This window comes from Schistocerca cancellata, chromosome 1, assembly GCF_023864275.1.
Source record: "Schistocerca cancellata isolate TAMUIC-IGC-003103 chromosome 1, iqSchCanc2.1, whole genome shotgun sequence".
NCBI lineage: Eukaryota > Metazoa > Arthropoda > Insecta > Orthoptera > Acrididae > Schistocerca > Schistocerca cancellata.
In genome coordinates this window covers 806,311,368-806,331,861 of record NC_064626.1, presented here as the reverse complement: position 1 = coordinate 806,331,861, position 20,494 = coordinate 806,311,368, and the positions used below count along the sequence as shown (strand labels likewise).

Sequence of the window (20,494 nt, the reverse complement as noted above, 5' to 3'; positions counted from 1 at the left end):
CGTCAAATGAGAGTGAATATAACTATAATAGACAGAAAGCAAAATTTTCTCATCTACTGTTGCTTGTAATTTTCTGAGCATAAATATTCCTTTAGAAATTTTTGGTGTTAAATAATTCACATGTGCCTGCCAGCCTAAATTATTTTGCAAAACAATGCCAAGAAACTTTACAAGAACTGTCTCTAAGATGATTATATTGTTATAAGAAATGTTTAATTCCTGTGTTTTATTAATGTTCATAGACAGGCTATTGGCATTGCACCAGTCAGAAAGCATATCTACCTTGAGTGAGGTAGAGTTACTTATGTTATTGTTCGTAGGCGCTGTAACACTTAAACTGATATCATCTGCATACAAGTAACAGTTTGTAGTATCATCTATTACATTGCTAGGTAAGTCATTCATATATAATATGAACAAGAGAGGGCCCAAGATTGACCCTTGAGGAACACCATGGTTAACGGGTAAGAAACTAGAATATTGGTTATTGAAGTAAACAGTTTGAGATCTATTAGAGAAGTATGACTGAATAATTTTGACAGCAGAGACTGAGAAACCTACAGTTTTTCATTTCAGCAGCAGAGTGTTGTGGCACACAGTGTCAAACGCTTTTGATAAATCAAAAAACTTTGTACTTACAATAAATTTTTCTTCTTTTGCTTCAAGACAGTTACATATGTAGCCCATAACAGCATCACATTTTGATTTTTCCTAAACCCAAACTGGCTATTTGAAAGTAATTGATGAGAATCTAGAAAACTGATTATTTGAATACTCATTAGTTTCTCAATAACCTTGGATAAAAGTGATACAAGAGAAACTGGTCTATAATTGCAAGGCAAATCATTGTCACCTTTTTTGTGGACTGGGGTTACTTTCCACTTTAAATAGCTCCATATGCATACTCCTAGATATTTTATGGATCTGACTGCTTCCAGTGATCACTCTGTTATTGTTTTATCATGCAATAATGGGTATTTTACATTACATTTGTTTATGTTGAGGATCACTGGTGAATCCTCACATCAAGTGTCAATCCACTAGAAGTCTTCCTGGATTTTGACACAATTTTCTAGCATTGCAATATCTCTATATCTAACAGAATCATTTGCAAAAAGCTTTATGGAGCTTTACCATTATCCGCTAATCATTTATACACTACTGGCCATTAAAATTGCTACACCACGAAGATGACGTGCTACAGACGCGAAATTTAACCAACAGCAAGAAAATGCTATGATATGCAAATGATTAGCTTTTCAGAGCATTCACACAAGGTTGGCACCGGTGGCGACATCTACAACATACTGACATGAGGAAAGTTTCCAACTGATTTCTCATACGCAAAGAGCAGTTGACCAGCGTTGCCTGGTGAAACATTGTTGTGATGCCTCGTGTAAGGAGGGGAAATGTGTACCATCACATTTCCGACTTTGATAAAGGTCGGATTGTAGCCTATCACAATTATGGTTTATCATATCGCGACATTGCTGCTCACGTAGGTCAAGATCCAATGACTATTAGCAGAATATGGAATTGGTGGGTTCAGGAGGGTAATACGGAACGCCGTGCTGGATCCCAACGGCCTTGTATCACTAGCAGTCGAGATGACAGGCATCTTATCCGCATGGCTCTAATGGATCGTGCAGCCAAGTCTCAATCCCTGAGTCAGTGGATAGGGGACGTTTGCAAGGCAATAACCATCTGCACGAACAGTTCGACGACGTTTGCAGTAGCATGGACTATCAGCTTGGAGACCATGGCTGCGGTTACCCTTGATGCTGCATCACAGACAGGAGCATCTGTGATGGTGTAATCAATGACGAACCTTTCTGTTTATAGCATCATGATGGTTGCATCCGTGTTTGGTGGCATCGTGGTGAATGCACATTGGAAGCGTGTATTCATCATCGCCATACTGGCGTATCACCCGGTGTGATGGTATGGGGTGCCATTGGTTACACGTCTCGGTCACCTCTTGTTTGCACTGATGGCACTTTGAACAGTGGACGTTACATTTCAGATGTGTTACGACCCGTGGCTCTACCTTTCATTCGATCCCTGCGAAACCCTACATTTCAGCAGGATAATGCACGACTGCATGTTGCAGGTCCTGTATGGGCCTTTCTGGATACAGAAAATGTTCGACTGCTGCCCTGAACAGCACATTCTCCGGATCACTCACCAACTGAAAACGTCTGGTCAATGGTGGCCGAGCAACTGGATCGTCACAATACGCCAGTCGCTACTCTTGATGAACTGTGGTATAGTGTTGAAGCTGCATGGGCAGCTGTACCTGTACACGCCATCCAAGCTCTGACTCAGTGACCAGGCATATCAAGGCTGTTATTATGGCCAGAGGTGGTTGTTCTGGGTACTGATTTCTCAGGATCTATGCACCCAAATTGCATGAAAATGTAATCACATGTCAGTTCTAGTATAATATATTTGTCCAATGAATACCCGTTTATCATCTGCATTTCTTCTTGGTGTAGCAATTTTAATGGCCAGTAGTGTATTTATTGTGAAAAGTATTGGTCCTGTAACACTGCGTTAGGGTAAACCCAAAGTTCCTCTTATGTCCGAAAATTCCCTCTTTTGAGAATGACAAGCTGGGATTTGTTTCCCAGAAACTCTTCTGTCTAATCATACAGCCGGTCTGATATTCTCTAAGCTCTTATTTCTTTCATGAAGTGGTAGTGTAGAATTGTATTGAACGATTTCTAGAAGTCAAAGAACATGCCATCAATCTCGGTGCCAGTATCTGCTGCTTTTTGGATCTCATGGATGAATAGAGTAAGCTGGATATCACATAACCATTGTTTTCGGAATCCATGATGATTCCTACAGAAGAGATTTTCAGTCTCCATAAACATACAGTATGCAAACATAATATATGTACAAACATTCTATGACAGACTGAAGTCAGAGACATAGACCTACAGTTTCATTTGTCTGTTCAACAACCCCTCTTGAAAATGGGAATGATTTGTGCTTTCTTCCAATCACTAGGAATGCTCCTCCACCTCTCCACAATACACTGCTGCTAGAAGAACAGCAAGTCCTTTCGCATACTCTATGTAGAACTGATCCTATCATGTCCAGGGGCCTTTACACTGTTCAGCAATTTCAGTTTAATATCTACCCCACGGTCACTTATGTAGATATCTGATATTCTGACATTCATGCAACAGTTTAATTTGAAACCACATAGACCTTCCTCAGCAAAACAGGTTTGCGAGAAGGGGGAGAGTCATTGGCAGAAGTAGAAGTAGAAATAGCTTCAGATGTGCCCCAGGAAAGTGTATTGGATCTATTATTGTTCATGTGGTGTACTGATGACTCTGCAGCCTTTCTCCACAGATGATGCAGTTATGTATGATGAGTTAAAATTCTGAAAAGCTGCTTAGGTATCGAGTCAGGCCTTGATAATTAGATCTAGATTTGGTGGCCTGCTAACTAACTACAATTTCCACAGTTATAATGCTCACAACTGTGAGTCCCCTCCAAATAGAACAACCCACACTCAAAGACAAGCGAGCCACTTTGGTGGTTGGAATTAGGAACAGTGTTAGATCAGAGTTAAAATAATTTATTGTTGAGAAGTGTTTGTACAATGTAAATGAGTATGTCAGCTTATAGGATTACTAGCGCTTCATTCATTGTTTTTTTTTTTTTTTTTTTTTATTCTTTTAATTGATGTGTCATTGATGCTGTATTTGTCTTTGCAAAGAATGTTTCTGCTGTTGATTTGCATCTCCATCCGTTTCAAATTCAGTGCAATACACTTCTGCTGATGAGGTATCTGGTGCTGGCCTAATTTTGAAGTTTACAGTGTTGGTAGGTTTTCGTATGCTCATGTTTCATAATTTTCAGCAGTGCTGTATAATGTACTCTTTTTTTTATTTTTGGAGAGGTGTTTAATTTAAATTTTCATGTTTTATGTACATCATTATTTGACTTTTTGTGCATTTTGTACTTTTCTGAAGTGTTATGTAATTTATTCATATGTTTTCACTTCTTTAGCAGAGTTTTCATTTTTAAAATTTCTTTTTGATTTATTTACTTATTGTGCTCGTTGCACTCATGATGTATTTTGTGATTCCCCTTCCTGTCATATACTGAGTGAGGTGGCTACTCCAGTCTTAATTTACTGGGCTCACATTTGTCACATTTGGTATACCAAGATTTATTCCCATCCAACCATCCTGACTTGGGTTCTTCACAGTTTCAGCTCGTTGCTGAATGAATTCTGGAACAGTTGCTTTGATTAGGCTCTGACCAATTTCCTGCCCTATCCTCATTTTAGCATATCCTATTTTGTTTAATGCTTGATATGTATATATTATTTCTGTAATGTTTCTGGCATGTCTGATTTTATTGCACTAAATGGTCTATGGACAAGTAAATAAATTAATAAAAATAAATAATATCTCAAACTCACAAATATTGACAGCTTTAAATGTACAAAAATGAACTACTGAAAACACAGAAAAGAAGTATCCCATGACTATAACAGAGTGGTGCAATTGGTGTCAGTTTAATCAACTTGTACGAATACCTGGGCATAATGTTTCATGTGTATATGAAATAGATGTTCCACTATAGGTAAAGCTGGTGGTAGACAACATAAGTCTTGTTCAGTGAAGCTAAGCCCAGGTTTATCATGAACAAAATGAAAATTTATGAAGAAAAAACTCAGAGGATGATATGCAGTCTCAGAAATACTGGAGCACTGGGTAATGCAGGAGATGTTAAACTTCTGGGATTTCTCATTGATACCAAATTAACCTGGAAACAGCACACCAAACATGTATGTTCCAAACTTGCATGGCTCCTGTACCTCTTGAGGAAACTGAAAAGTATAGTACCAAAACAGTACCTGCTAACTGTTTACTATGCAATGTTCCACAGCCACATTAGTTATAGGCTGTTGTCTTGGGGCCATTCTGCAGGCTACAAGAATGTGCTTTTACTGCAAAAGAAAGCAATGAGGATTACTACTTCAAGCAAAAAAACAGACCACTGTAAACCAATTTTCACCAGGTTAGGAGTTCTGACTGTTTAGAGCCAGTATATATTGAACTGCCTCTTCCACATAAGGAGAAGCCATGATATCCACAGAAAGAGAAATGAAGTTCACAAATACAGCACTCGTAACAAAGACAGTATCGACATGCCAAGGTGTCGATTAGCAAAGCCACAAAACAGCTTCCCAATGGTGGCCCTAAAATTGTTTAATGCTCTACCTGATGACATTCAGTCTTTACCATGTGAGCAGTTTAAAACTACTATTTTGTGTAAGCTAAAAGAGTAACCCCTCTACAGTATTGAAGAATTCTTCTCTAGTAAAAGCATATTGCAGCTCAGTTCCATGATTCCAACAGCAACTGTTATATTTAATTTCATTATATACTTAATTTGTAACTTAAAAATATTTCTTGCGGTATTAAATTGCTATCATAGTAGAGTTGTATTCATGTATTTTGATAATGTTTTATCTTGACGCTGTCTGTCCAGCTGTGGCTGGTGAATGACAAAGAATTGATAATAAAGGTAATAATAAAGTTAATAGACTTTGGTTTATTGGTAGAATATTCAGATAATTTTTATTTTATTTACTTATTTATATCCACCTATGGACAACAATTATTGTGTGAATTTTGTCCAGAAGATACAGTTTAATTAATTTGCGCACAACATAAAAATATGTACATACAATATTTCTTTTGTTATGTAACATGTTTCTATGGTTTATGTCATCATTCTTTTCTATAATGACTTGTGGCCAAATTAGGTTACTTTCTAAGATGGTCATTAATCTGCATTTTGGGTACTGGTGTTCCTTAACAGTGATATAACTCTTTTTTAATAAAAGAATTTTTTCATAGGTAGACGCACAAACACACTTTGAAAACATACAAATGCAGCATGTTCATATGATCTAAATATGCGTATTAGTGTATGCACAGCATCTCTTTAGCAAATTTAAATGTTTATACACTTTTTATTATCTTTTCCTTGTACAGTGGCTCTTTGTCATTACTATTAATTTTCTAACATGAAGATTTGTGTAGATAATTTGCATGTCATTTAATGTAATTTCAGCAGTATAACATTTCGTATTCAATAAATAGGTTTTCACAACTTTCCAAAACCACAAAGTTCTTTTTTTTTCTCTTTGATTTCCTGTGGATACCTGCTACAATTTTATTCCATTATATAGTAGACTACTTTTTTGAGTTGTAACTGTGCTTTTACTATTGATGGTGCGTGTAACTTTCTGGCCCAGTGTTAATGTATGGACTCATTTATTGGGTGCTGGTTAATGTTTTTATTTATACACCTTAGTGTGCCAAAAATATGTTCACTTGCAGCTGTAAGGATTCCCAAGTTGCACTACGAGCCCACCATCTAATTTTCATTTTAAGCTGTACAGCCCCATTTTTTTTTTTTGTAACTGAAGACTGTCAGAGACAGCAAAGGACTTGGAAGAGCAGTTGAACGGAATAGATAGTGTCTTGAAAGGAGGATATAAGATGAACATCAACAAAAGCAAAATGAGGATAATGGGATGCAGTCGAATTAAGTCGGGTGATGCTGAGGGAATTAGATTAGGAAATGAGACACTTAAAGTAGTAAAGGAGTTTTGCTGTTTGGGAAGCAAAATAACTGATGATGGTCGAAGTAGAGAGGATATCAAATGTAGACTGGCAATGGCAAGGAAAGCGTTTCTGAAGAAGAGAAATTTGTTAACATCGAGTATTGATTTAAGTGTCAGGAAGTCATTTCTGAAAGTATTCGTATGGAGTGTAGCCATGTATGGAAGTGAAACATGGGCGATAAATAGTTTGGACAAGAAGCGAATAGAAGCTTTCGAAATGTGGTGCTACAGAAGAATGCTGAAGATTAGATGGGTAGATCACGTAACTAATGAGGAGGTATTGAATAGGATTGGGGAGAAGAGAAGTTTGAGGCACAACTTGACTAGAAGAAGAGATCGATTGGTAGGACGTGTTCTGAGGCATCAAGGGATCACCAATTTAGTATTGGAGGGCAGTGTGGAGGGTAAAAATCGTAGGGGGAGACCACGAGATGAATACACCAACCAGATTCAAAAGGATGTAGGTTGCAGTAGGTACTTGGAGATGAAGAAGCTTGCACAGAATAGAGTAGCATGGAGAGCTGCATCAAACCAGTCTCAGGACTGAAGACCACAACAACAACAAGAAGACTGAATTGATATTCTGAGCACTTAGTCCCCACAATATTATGGCAGAATTAACTGTTGAATCGGAATGTGCAAAATAACTGCCCTTGCACATGAGCTGCACACACAGAAGCTACGATTCAGGAGCCAGAGCACATAGTGAGGTATTATGAGTTGCCCTCCCAGTGTTGTAATACTTCAGCTGTGCGTCGATATGCATTCCTATATAATCTGTAACATCATGATTCACTCTAAGTTCATACTATTAGGTGAGGTTTTCAAATGGTAACTAATCCTGGTAAGTCTCTTCCCATTCTACAAAGATTTCCTACAAAATACTTTGCGCTCCGTATCTGAAAACAATGGCGGGTAGCCTATTCCTCAAGTGCTTGGGACCCTCGCTTAAATACAACTTACAGGGTATATAGTATACACTCTACTGATCTTACTTATACCGGTATTCAAAGGATAGCATGAATGGTCAAACGTTCGTTTAACTCAAGCGATAGCGCCATAAAAATCTGGATTGGCAGTCACTCGAAGCCGGGCGTCAATTATTCCAAGACATCTTATACACAAAGATTCAATTACCAATATCATGTGAAAATCTAGACAACAGACTTCAGTTCCATATTTATCGCTTTTATTTAGTTAATCGTCCAGCATCCTATAAGCAATGCGAACTAGGCCTACAGCAATTTCGTTTCTGGTCTGTTTCTTTTGAAATGCTGTACTACTTTCTAAATGTACTTCCTTAAGAAATGATTCAATGTTGGTTGACACATACAGTGATATTTTTTATTTGAAATGAAACAATTTTTCTTTCCATATTTATCAACTCATTGGTATCTAATCTATCGATATCATTTGCGACTCCAAAATTTATCTTTCCCGTGGCTGCATTGTGGATTTTAATTTAATATTAGAGAATTATTACTTAAGTTTTTTAAATGTCATTGTATCGCTTTTTGCTGGAAACAATACAGCCAAATCAGCCATGTTACAAAACTTAGTATACAGTCAAACTATGACGCCAAAGATACACATAACTGTGTTAAAGGTTGTAGTGTTTCTTGCACTGCCCACTGCTGCGATTGACATCTGAGACTTGTTGACTTGGAGCGCATTTTCGAATTTGAACTCCGAGTACGACGTTAAGTATTGCAGATGTTTTCGTTGTTTATAGAAAAAGGTGTATGGATTTTGATATTTCAGTAAAGAGCAATAAAAATGGAAGTTGACATTAAAATAAGTAGCAGCAGTTTACACAGTTTCATGGAATGTGAAGGATCGAAGATGTGTGAGTGACAACTGTAAATATTTACGTAATGTTGTGTGACACATTAAATAAACATTGTAACTTTGCCTTCAGCATTAGGAAACGCATTCAAATCTACGCGCATATTTGTCACTAGAAGAACTTTCACAAATGGACATTGAATTTGTAACAAGCTGTGAGTTAATTAGGGGAAGATGTTCACAGAATACTTGATAGTTCTTATGCGAATCCAACCACAAAAGCCTAGTTTCATTATAACAGTTCCAAGTCACTGAGCCGCTGTTTTTGTTGCAGGCACTAATGATACAAGAATTTCTGCAGAAGAAATGGACGAAGTTCGGAAAAACAATCTGGCATACGAGTACCTCTGTCATCTGAAAGAAGCAAAAATGTGAGCATCTTTTTGTTTCTCACCCTTATTGAAAACCACAAAAAGAACGGGCAGGCCTCCAGACAGTCTACAAGTTTACATGCCGAAATTCCAAATAACGTTTAAGTTTCATGGATCTTTAGCATTTTCGCATATCTGTATCCAATATAGGTCTTATATAGAGTAATGGCAATCAGTGAATTCCACCGAATGAAGAGGCATCTTTGCCTTTCAGCAATCCCAATATTATTTTATCAAATCTAAATCAAAAGTTTAATATCATTATGCATCCAGAAATCTGATCTGCTTAGATTAATTAACTCATTTACTCATTGTTAGTAAGATATTTGGATAATTTATGGGTCATAATTATTCTTCTCGTTGTGAGAGGAGTCAGTTTAAAATTATAGTTTCTCAGTGAAAAATTTGGCCATATGCTGACCGTTTATGTGATTGACTTTGGTTACTCATCATGATCAGAAGGTAGAGCAGATATGATTTGAGTTCATGTTTTCAGACTTTTATGTCTGAATAGCTCACGTTATTTTCTGCTGCAGGTTTTTGTGGCTGAATAACTCGCTCCATTCTGTGCACAACTATGGCTTAATGATTGTGCAAAGGCTAGAGTTTGGCGATGAATATCCACTCTTCCCTTTCCTGAACTCTTGATTGTGGTAGTGTAGCCCAAGGTCTAGATTAGGCTGGAAGGTGATTTGCTGGTTCTATTTGCTAAAGCCAATTGATGTGAATGCGGAATAAAGGTTGTGGTAACAGACTGACCTGTAGCCTAGCCTAATGCTTATAAGCATTAGGTGTCAACAGAACCTAGTTGAACCCAATGTTGGCACCGAACCATGATGTAATGATGTGGTGTATGTGTGTCATACACGGACATACAGGAAGAGAACAGAACACTGGCAATATTTATTTACCTCTGTATTATATTTTGGAGTGTAGATTATGGTGATGGATTGATCTGTAGTGTAGCCGAAAGTATATGTTAGTTGGAACATGACAGTTTCATTGTGAGTTCGTGAAAGAGTGCTGAAGGCTTCAGTAAATCCGGCATTAGTGAATGAAAATAGTAAAAATAAGTCTACTCCTTTTTCACTTTATCTTATGCTCAACATCATCTATATTAAATTTTATTTAACCTTTGTGGTTGCTTTTGGCTGAAATAGGCCATAATCAAATTGTAGACTAAGATACAAGACTGTTGCTACCGCTGGCATTGCCTGGTGTGTACCTCATTACAACTGGGAAGACATAATATTGCCTTTCTGTGGGGCAAACTTTTTTTGCATTTTCACCTCCAATATTTGATATTATCTACAATGCAGAATTTGCAGAGCTTATTGTTTATGAAAATCTGTAACATGTTCAGTTTGATATGTGAAACAACCATCTCTCTTCCTTACCCTACCTGAAATCTTGTTTGAGATATTAATGTGTATTTCAGCCTAAGGTCTAGGTTAGGTTGAAAGGTGACAGTTTGGTTGTGAGTCCCCAAAGCCCTTGGATGTGAAAGTCAAATAAAGGTTGTGCTAAAAAACTGACCGTTAGTGCAGCCTAGCAATGAGTCCACACCATGTTGAAAAATGCAGGGTGAGGAGGGGCTCAAACGTGTAACTTTTATCCAGTTTCTTACCAATAAAAACACTTAAGAATTTAGAAAATTCTGTTCCCCTAATTTATTCTCTTGCTTTATTTCTAAGGATTGTGCAGTGCAGAATTGTGTATGTTGGGTTTTATCTAAGTTAATAACAGACCATCTGCAGAGAACAATTTATTAATTTTCATGCAAATTTTATTTTTGTCCTCGTCTTCTTTAGCTCCCATTTTGAAGGAATTTTTGGCATGTGAAATATTTCGAGGTTTACATCAGCAAAGAGAAGCAGCTTTTAGAAATGCATTTATAATTAATTTTATTAAACTGCTGAAAAAGAGAATCTTACTCATACTGAACTGAAACAGAATGCCATTAGCAGAAAAACTGGTACTAAAAAAAAAAGAGCTATTCCTTCTGCTGTTTCAATGCAAGGCAATTGTTTATTTCTTACTGTTAGATCAATTCAACCCAGACTAATATTTTCCAGAGAACAACAGATATCTACATGCACTCAGAAGTCAGGCCTGTTTACAATGAACATTGTCATTTATTTTGCAGCTGATAGTTATCCTTAGCTCATGTATGTAGATGCCTGGATACTTCGTAAAAAAGTGGCTAAAAGTGATACTTTATTTTCTTTTAATCTATAGAGATTGCCAATGTACTACATTACACGGACAGAACTTGTTCAAGAGTTTCTTAGACAGGGAGGACGAGTCTGTGCGGGAATGTTGGTGTAAGTTACAGTGAACTGCTTCATGTTCAGACATTCCTATTTCTTAACAATAGCAGGGAGCTGTTGCCCTTCTCTCTATTCTGTGTAAGTAGATGAGATAAGGGCCATTTGTAACATTCACTTAGTTGGGTCATTAGGCACACTCATAGTCTGTTTTACAAATGCCTACTGGTTGTTCTGTCATTCCAGCCTTGCTGCCTTTCACCTGCTTCCTAGGCCCAGAGTGGACCTTTGCTATTGACATGTACTCCTGTAATTACTTGCACTGGATCAAGTCTGCATAGAGTTAACCAGTAGCACACTGCTGTGTATCGTACCTGAATGTTATTGGGGCAGATCCCCAGTATAGCCTCGAGAGGTGGTGTACTGAAGGCCCCAGAAAGCCTGACGAGTGCACTCGTTTAAGGATGAATTTTCAGTTTTTGAATCGCTGACACCCCCAGGGGGCTCACGGTTCTTTTGTGAGTTTGTACATGGTACACAGAGGGCCCCGAGCTGTTGCAGCCCATTCTTCCTTCCTTCAGTGTGCCCTCCCTGTCCTTGCACCTACCCTTCTGCCAGTGCCCTGATTTATGTTGACCTGGCTATCCACTTGGTTGCCTGTATTCCATGCAATTTTGTTCCTATTGCCTATTCTCTTTGATCCTTTTTGGTCTGCCCTTGGGGTTTGATCTCCCCTTCTAAATTTTCTGTCTTTAGTGTGACACACTTGGGGGAAAAGATCCCTCCCTAGTGTCTGTGGCATGGATTCGGCGTCCTATTCTTATCCTGCTACATTTTTCCAGGAGGAACGACAAGATGAAGAAACCCCCCTGTGTTTCAGCCCACACTAAGCTGAATCCTGTAATGAACCCTTCATTGAATGGAACTCTTGTAGGCTCTTACCTTTTCACATGACACAGTCCCAGGCCCAAATCCCATACACAAACAGATGATCCAACAGTTGGACATTACCCAGAGGCAACATCTACACAGGGTCCTCAACTGCATTTCTGCCACAGGTGCCTTCCCCTTGCAGTGGCAAGACAGTATAGTTATCCCTGTCCTTAAGCCTGGGAAGAATCTAATGTCTCTCAACAGCTACTGACTGATTAGCCTGACCAACGTACTTTGTAAAGTGTTCAAGAGGGTGGTCAGCTTCCGATTATGTTGGGTACTTGAATCTTGGAGTCTTTTGTCCCCCTATCTTCTGGGAAGAATGATCTACAGCTGACCATTTACTCAGATTGGAAATAGCAATCATACAGGCTTTTGCTAACTGCCAACACCTTGCCACTGTCTTCTTTAACCTACATAAGGCATGCAACACGGCTTGGTGCTGTCACTTTCAGGTTACCCTCCATGACTAGGTCTTTTGCGGTCTGCTTCCGAGTTTTATCTACAAGTTTTTATCCCACCGTCTCTTCACCGATCGAGGTGGCGCAGTGGTTAGACACTGGACTCGCATTCGGGAGGACGACGGTTCAATCCCACGTCCGGCCATCCTGATTTAGGTTTTCCGTGATTTCCCTAAATCGCTCCAGGCAAATGCCAGGATGGCTCCTTTCAAAGGGCACAGCCGACTTCCTTCTCCGTCCTTCCCTAATCCGGTGAGACTGATGACCTCGCTGTCTGGTCTCCTTCCCCAAACCAACCCACCGTCTCTTCCAGGTTTGAGTTGGCACTCCACTCAGCACCTTGGATCCAGAATGGTATTCCACAGGATTCTGTGTTAAATGTTGCACTCTTCATCGCCAGCAATGGGTTTGTAACCTCTGTTGGGCCTCTGGTTACCCCAGTGTTGTATGTTGACGATTTTTGCATCTGGTGCAGCTCCCACTCAGTAGCATCTGCTAAATGCCAGCTCCAAGGTGCCATTGGGCAGGCCTTGCATGGGCACTTTAACATGGCTTCCAGTTTTCTTCCTCCAAAATGCGGGTTATGCATTTTTGTTGTTGAATCACAGTACACTCCAATCCAGAACTTTATTTAAGGAACTAGTGCCTAAATGTTGTAGCACATCCTATTTCCTGCGACTTCTTTGTGATAAAAAGCTGATGTGGTGCCCCATATTCACCACATGAAGACTACGTGCATGCAGAAGCTTAATACTCTCCACCCCCTAGTCTGCACATCTTGGGGTGCAGACCGTGCTACTCTTCTCCATCTTTACTGTGCTCTCGTTTTGTCCAGACTAGGTTACAAAAATCAAGTTTATGGCTCAGTGGCTCCTTCCACTCTGAAACTATTTGACCCTGTTCATCATTATGGGGTGTGTCTGGCTATCAGTGCCTTTCGCAGTAGTCCAGTCAACAATCTTGTAGCAGAAGTGGGGATTCCCCCTCTACAGCTAAGACAGAGCCAACCCATGTACCCCGTCCTCTTTGCAAATGAGGGATGTCTCCCACCTGGTACATGCCTTCAGGTGGGACTGCCAATTGGAATGCACCTCACTTCCCCCTGTCGTGATCTCCATCTCCACTCACTGGAAAGTAGCCCGTGTGCTTTCTCTTGTGGCCCGCCCCCTTCCCCCACCCCCTTCCCCTACCCCCTTCCCCCTCCTGCCCACTCCCATTGGATGGTGCCTCGAGCAAGGGTTAGGACCAAACTGTTCCAAGGTCCTAATGTCTGTCACCCCTATGATATTCCAGTGTGTTGTGTGTTCCATCCTTGAAGAGTTCCAGGGTGCAACTATCTTCTACACTGAAGGTTCTAAAATGATAGATGAGGTGGGATACACATTTACATCTCCTACTTGCAAGGAACACCATTTACTGTCAGGATCATGCAGTGTGTTCACAGCAGAGTTACTAGCTATTAACAGGACCCTCCATTGTGTTACTGAGACATCCCTCCGCAGTATTTTAATATGTAATGACTCAATGAGGAACTTGCAAGCTACAGACTGATGTTACTCTCATCACCCTTTGGTCTCTGCTACCCAAGACCTCTCTGTCCTTGGCCATGCCATCTGCTCAGTTGTCTTTCTCTGGGTCCCAAGGGAATGAACTGGCTGGTTGGCTAGAGAGGCATAAACTTACACCCTTTCATAATTCCAGATGTATATATGGAGGTACAGATCAAATCTCTCTTTGCCCGAAAGTGGAATGACATCTGGTGCACTACTGCTCTCAGTAATAAACTCTGCACAATCAAGGAGACTATTGCAGTTTGGCACTCTTGCTTCTGTTCCTCTCAGAAGGCATCCACTGTCTTATGCCATCTATGCATCTGTCATATTAGGCTCACCCATTGTTTTCTCTTGTGTGATGAGCCACTCCCAAAATGTGGTTGTGGAGCTAGACTGATGGTATCCCATAATTGGTGAACTGTTCCCTGCTTTTGGCCCTTTGTACTAAGTATAGCCTTCCAGATTCCTTTTCTTTAATATTAGCAGAGATTCACAGATGGTTGAACAGGTCCTCAGTTTCCTTTCTGAAAGTGGTTTTTATTTTCAGTTATAAGGTTTTGCTTTCCTCCTGGAGCAGGGCCAGGATGGTTGGGGTTGGGGTCTCTCTTAGTGTTTTCCGGGTTTGGGACCCATGGCCACTCACCCATGTAAAGACTGCTCTTTTACCCCTCTGTTTTTCCAGTTTTTAGATTTGACCTTTCCTTTTATGCTTCTGCTGTGTGTGCTTTTAGCTTCCTTGCTTTATAGATTGACACCTCTGACTGTATCCACTCACTTTTACTGGATGTATACGCCCCGGGATAACAGAGAAATCCGGGTAAACACTGATAATTTTTTCATCCAGGAGAAAACCAGGAACAACCTGGGAATTTTTCATTGTTTTATTTTGTAGTTACATTTTTGTAATTTTGACTGGGAAGAACTTACAATCTAAGAAAAATTCTAACTTAGCCCACTACTGCAGAGTAATATGCAGCAATAAAACATAAATGAGAGGAAAATGTCAAAATAAAATGTAAGTTGCAAAGGAAATGCTCAATTTACAATGACAAAACACTGTGCGCAAACAAACGTGTGCTGACAGCGAAGTGTGTCAAAGGCTTTAGCATGAAGACTATGCAACACTTTGTAACAACAAACTACTTTTGATGAGTATGGCATCACAACTGTTTACAATGCTAATAGGACACGGGAAAATATTGCGAACGGTTGTTTGAGAAGCATAACTTTCAAAGTAAATTTCCTTTTACGCAAGATGAACTGTGTTATTCTTACATGTGAAAATGTGCGATGAATTTCTTAAATAACAGTGTGTTTGTCTCTCATTCAAAAGTTAAACACTTTGAGGAGGTCCCACTTGGCAAAATTTCGGACCCATAAGACCAGACATTTACGTTATTATTTAAAATTTTGCTGGCACATTTGTATTTGATATATCTTAGTGGATAACTGATGCAAAAAATGATAGATATTATATGAGAAAGCTTAGATTTGCTTGTAGTTACAATCTGTGTATATTAATTTAAACCATTAACTTTTCCTATTTGTGTGTTCGCACTGCTTAACAGTGATGTTGCTATTGGCTGAATAATCATATGTGCCATGCTCTGAATATCAGCTGTCACTCGTTGGCAAGATTATGTGACGTGGGCTGTGATTGGCTGACGAAAACACATCGCTATCTCGATTTCAGTGCTTTGGAAACTATAACATGCTGTGTTTGGTGGACTTTGTATTTATATTTTTGTAATGTGAAACATGCGGTGTACATGTTGCTGCGCATCAAAGATCTTCCCAAAACACGTCTTTTTTTTTTGGGGGGGGGGGGGGGGTATTCCTTTCCTAAATTGCTGGGACATTCTGCGCCAGCATATAAAACATTTTTACCATTCAAAGGATTGAAAAGTTTCCCAGGTTCTAGGGAAAGTATACTGTCACTTAAAATGGAAAAACTGTATTTTCACCTGGGAAAAGTGACTTTTTAATCGGGAAATCTGGGCTTTCTTTTTTTTTCCTTGCCAGCATATACACCCTGTTTAGCAGACACCTCTATCTTACGCACATAACTTTTGAATTGTGGGACTGATGACCTCGCAGTTTAGTCCCATAAACCCCTCTCAATCAATCAAGTCACAGAGGATGCACCCCTACACTGGCCATGAAGCCAACTACGGCATTGAAGATAGCTTTGTGGTATGCCCTAACAACACATATCAGTAGCTTGCAGTTCCTGGGACTGGCTCACACAAGCATGTGGATAGTTTCCTATAGATTCCTTAATACATGTCATAAAATTGCTTCTTTGATCCAATTGGACTCCCAGATATCTGCAGACCTTGCTGCATAATATAGAGCCGTTAATTCTAATCATAGGCACTGTAGACTGTGAAAGTTGACCTTTTTGTAATATGTAGGTAGTTTTGTGTGCTGTTATGGCCAGTTTATTATCTGAACATCTCTGCTGCTCCTGCTTGAGCCCTGCATTTGCCCTTACCTTAACCAATACTGTAACAGTATTTTAAAGGACTCTACGGCAATGCTTCAGTGTTGTCATTGCTAAATAGGCACATATTCTTTTTTCCTGCTGTTGATAGTGCTGCATAGCTGAATGCTAGTAACAGAGCTGCTAGCTGTCAGTGATTTTCTAAAGTTGACTAGAGTGCAGTAGCCTTCTTTTTGCCATAAGTGCCCTCTTTGCATGTGCTAGTCTGCTTTTTGTATCTTCCTTGCTTTATCTGTCATGTGTTTTTTTGCTTCCAAGACAGCAGACTTTCTTAACTTCATCTACTTCGTTGTCACCAATTTTGATAAGTTTGTTGTTGATCTCATTTTTGTTACTCTTCATAACTTTGATATTTCTTTGGTTGACTCTCAATTTATATTCTGAACTCATTAGATCATTCATGCCATTTGACAGATCCTGTAACTGTTATTCTCTGAGGATAGCAAAGTCATCAGCAAATCTTGTATTTTCACCCAAAATTTACCATGCCTTCCCTCCACATCCTGTTTATTTCATTCCTTTTATTTCATTGCTGTGTTCCTGTCTTTCCCTTTCCTTTCACTGGCAGTAGCATCCTTGGTTGACGAGTGGTGTACATTCACAGCTCTCATAAGGATAAGTGTTTTAACTGAGTAATAAAAATTAAGGCAATATTACACCATAAATAAGTAAATTAATACCTATTGTAAGCTATCAATTGAAGCTTACACTTTGCACTGTGTGTTTTTTGTTCTATTAAATTTTAGACAGAAGGTTTTTAAGCAGTTTTTAACCACTCACATTCAACAAAACATAAGTGTAACTTTGAAATTAAATGTGGACTATATCACTTACGTTTAGAACTTCCAGATTGGACAGAACCTTCAAGTTTGGTACATCAAACAATATGGATCTTGAGTACCAAAGACAGTTTTACTACCTCTGAATTGATTTGGATAATGAAAAACTTGGTATCCAATTACTTTATGGGTTTGTCAAATGATAGTTGTAATGTTTTTAAGAAAATGTTCATCGATAGTGTTCCTGAACATTTTTCAGTTGTGTCTAAGAAAATGAGATACATAATAACTGATAGACTAGCACAATATTTCCAGGAATATATGTCAGCAGCAGCAAGGTCATCATATTACAATTGAATTCTGATGAAACTACCGATTTCAAAGATAAAAAAATTGATAACAGCCATTACATTTTGGCCAGAGAGTAAGTGTTGCTTAATAGTGCATTACCTAAGGACTTTCTTTATTGGCAAAATAGATGGTGAATCATTACATTAGAAATTATGTGAAGCACTTTCTGAAGCCAACTTGTCCCTAAATAAATGCCTTACACTGTAATCAGACAAATCTAACATCAATTGAAATGTGTTATGGCTCTTAGGTAGTGATGCCCTGGAGACGTGGGGCAGACAACTTACAGACTTCGGAACTTGGAACATTCATACAATGCATAATGCCTATAAGAAGACTTTGGAGTGTTTAAGTAACGAAGTACCTGAATTTCTGATCAGTATTGACCATTATTTTGATGGTTGGCCTGTTCAGTTGGAAGAATTTGACTGAATTCAGTCCACATCACACATTTTTGAGGCATACAACCACGAGTCTGTTTACTTCGAGCCTTCAGCTAACAGGATTTTGAAACAGTAGGGTGGTATTCAATATTAATTTCTTAAGCATATACTTCAGAAGTAGAATTCTGCTATTCAGTCCAGATCATACAATGTCATTATGAGTGCTTGTTTTAAAAACAACTTCAATGAAAGGGAAACTCAATTTCATGATTTCATCTGCAGAGCTATTCAGTAAGTTAACACAAAAGTTTTCAAAGCTAAACACCTTTGGTTCACAAGTTCATACAAAAATAGAAACAAACATTTTTGGCTTGTGTGCTGGAGGTTTCTGCATTCAGAAAAATTTAGGATATTTCTCAAGCTCTTCGTAATGAATTCTTTACGTGGGATAATCTGCTTCCCCTTGTACAACTAGTTGTCAGCAGAGAAGTAGAGCTTAATATACTGCAAGAATGGTTTCTGAAGAATGCTCACAAAACATTACATCACAGCTTGCAAACATGATGGGGAAAAGACATGCTTATCAAGTGCACCACTGGAAAGTTTTAGGTTTTAGATCCCAAAGAAAGAATAAAGAGCAGAAGCTACAGTGATATGTGAAAAGCGTCAAAAACAATGCCATTCAATATCCGGGAAGATGAGTGGAAGGTTCTACTGTTCGAAAAAAGGAAATGAAGTGGGTCCTAGAATATTGCTCAAGTGTGTAGGCCCCGTACCAAATAGGAATACCAATATCTTTGACATTGATTTGTTGTAGAATCTTAGAATATATTCAGAGCTGAAACATTATAAAGTATCTTGAACAGAATGAGCTCCTCAATGCCAACCAGCATGCATTCTTAAAACATCGATTATGTGAAACCCAACTTGCAATTCTCTCACATGATGTCTTGAAAGCTTTGGTTCCAGGCAGTCAGGTAGATGCAGTATTTCTTGATTCCCAAAAAGTATTTTACTTAGAACCACACCTATGCTTATTGTCAGAAGTATGATTGTATGGGGTATCAAGCGAAATTTGTGACTGGATTGAAGACTTTTTGGTAGGGAGGTCACAGCATATTATCTTGGATCGAGATTCATTGTCAGATATATAAGTAACTTCAGGTGTTCCCCAAGGAAGTCTGTTGGGATCCTTGCTGTTCATATTGTTTATTAATGACTTTGCAAACAATATTAATAGTAACCTCAGACTTCTTGCAAATGATCCAGTTATTTATGACGAAGTACTGTCTGAAAGAAGCATAAGTATTCAGTCAGATCTAGCTAAGATTTCAAAGTGGTGGAAGGATTGGCAACTTGCTTTATATGCTCCGAAATGTAATCCCCTTGCAGGTCTGGGGGTTAGAATAGGCCCGAGGTATTCCTCCCTGTCGTAAGAGGCGGCTAAAAGGAGTCTCTCACTTTTCGGCCCTATAAGTTCAGGTCCCTTTCTATGGTTTGACCTGCCACTTTCCAAATTCCACAGAAGTGCATACCATATGGGGAAGAACGCCTTATATGATGCACGAGTTATCTATAGTGCCTTTAGATTCGATCTCCTGAATCTCTTGTGGACACGACTTTGCATCTCCACCTGCAATTCCACTATTTGGTCGAGGGCACTGTCCGGGGTATGTCATCTATTTCTGTTGTCTCCTGTCCTCTTTCACCCGCATGACAATATTGGATTCCTCTGTGGTCAATATCCAGAACAGTAGCCAGTCCGTTGTCTTGTGGCCATCATGTACCCACTTGGTGGTAGCCTCCTGACGACACAGGGATCACACTATTGATGCCTGAGCTGCAAACTCCCCATGTATGCCAAGGAGTAGATGCCCATCTTCCTGGGGCATCAGGACTCTCAGCAACGGCCATCATGCCAGGTGGCCTTTGCTGTGGCTGGGAGGTGCCCATGGGGAGAGCCACTGATCGGAGTGGGTGGCATCGGGGCGGATGACCCGCAATGAAGCAGACTAAGTCATCTTTTGCTGGGGACCGAATGGCCCCAGCAGTCTCTAAGAAAGGAAAGGTTGATTTCAATGCTGACAAATATGACCGTAAATCGTTCCCCTCCCTAGCAACACCTTGGGAGGAACGTAGGGCTTCAGAGCGACAGGATAGATATTCACCACGTTGCTTAGTTTGCAGCAGAACTGATGGGTACTCCCGTCTGGAAATGAAGCCTCTGTTTTTTGTTGAGCACCTGGAGGATAAGTTTGGGGAAGTGACAGCGCTGTCCAAAATGCGCATTGGATTGGTTTTGATTCAGTCGGCATCCCCAACCCAGTCCCGGGCATTACTTGCCTGTGACAAGCTGGGTGATGTTCCTGTTTGTCACTCCTCAC

General features: G+C 39.5%; 1 protein-coding gene across 2 annotated transcripts in view; it reads left to right on the top strand.

The window, feature by feature from the left end:
- The first annotated feature begins 8,317 nt into the window (after positions 1-8,317).
- Positions 8,318-20,494, top strand: part of LOC126188008 (ras GTPase-activating-like protein IQGAP1) — a 334,889-nt gene continuing 322,712 nt past the window's right edge. The window contains exons 1-2 of one of the 2 annotated variants that reach the window (XM_049929428.1): positions 8,318-8,510; positions 8,784-8,880. In XM_049929428.1, coding sequence (XP_049785385.1) covers positions 8,441-8,510; positions 8,784-8,880 — 167 coding nt within the window. In that variant the 5' untranslated portion in view covers positions 8,318-8,440. Of the gene's footprint in view, positions 8,511-8,568; positions 8,665-8,783; positions 8,881-20,494 lie in introns of those variants that run through there. The other variant, XM_049929435.1, reaches the window with a different exon arrangement.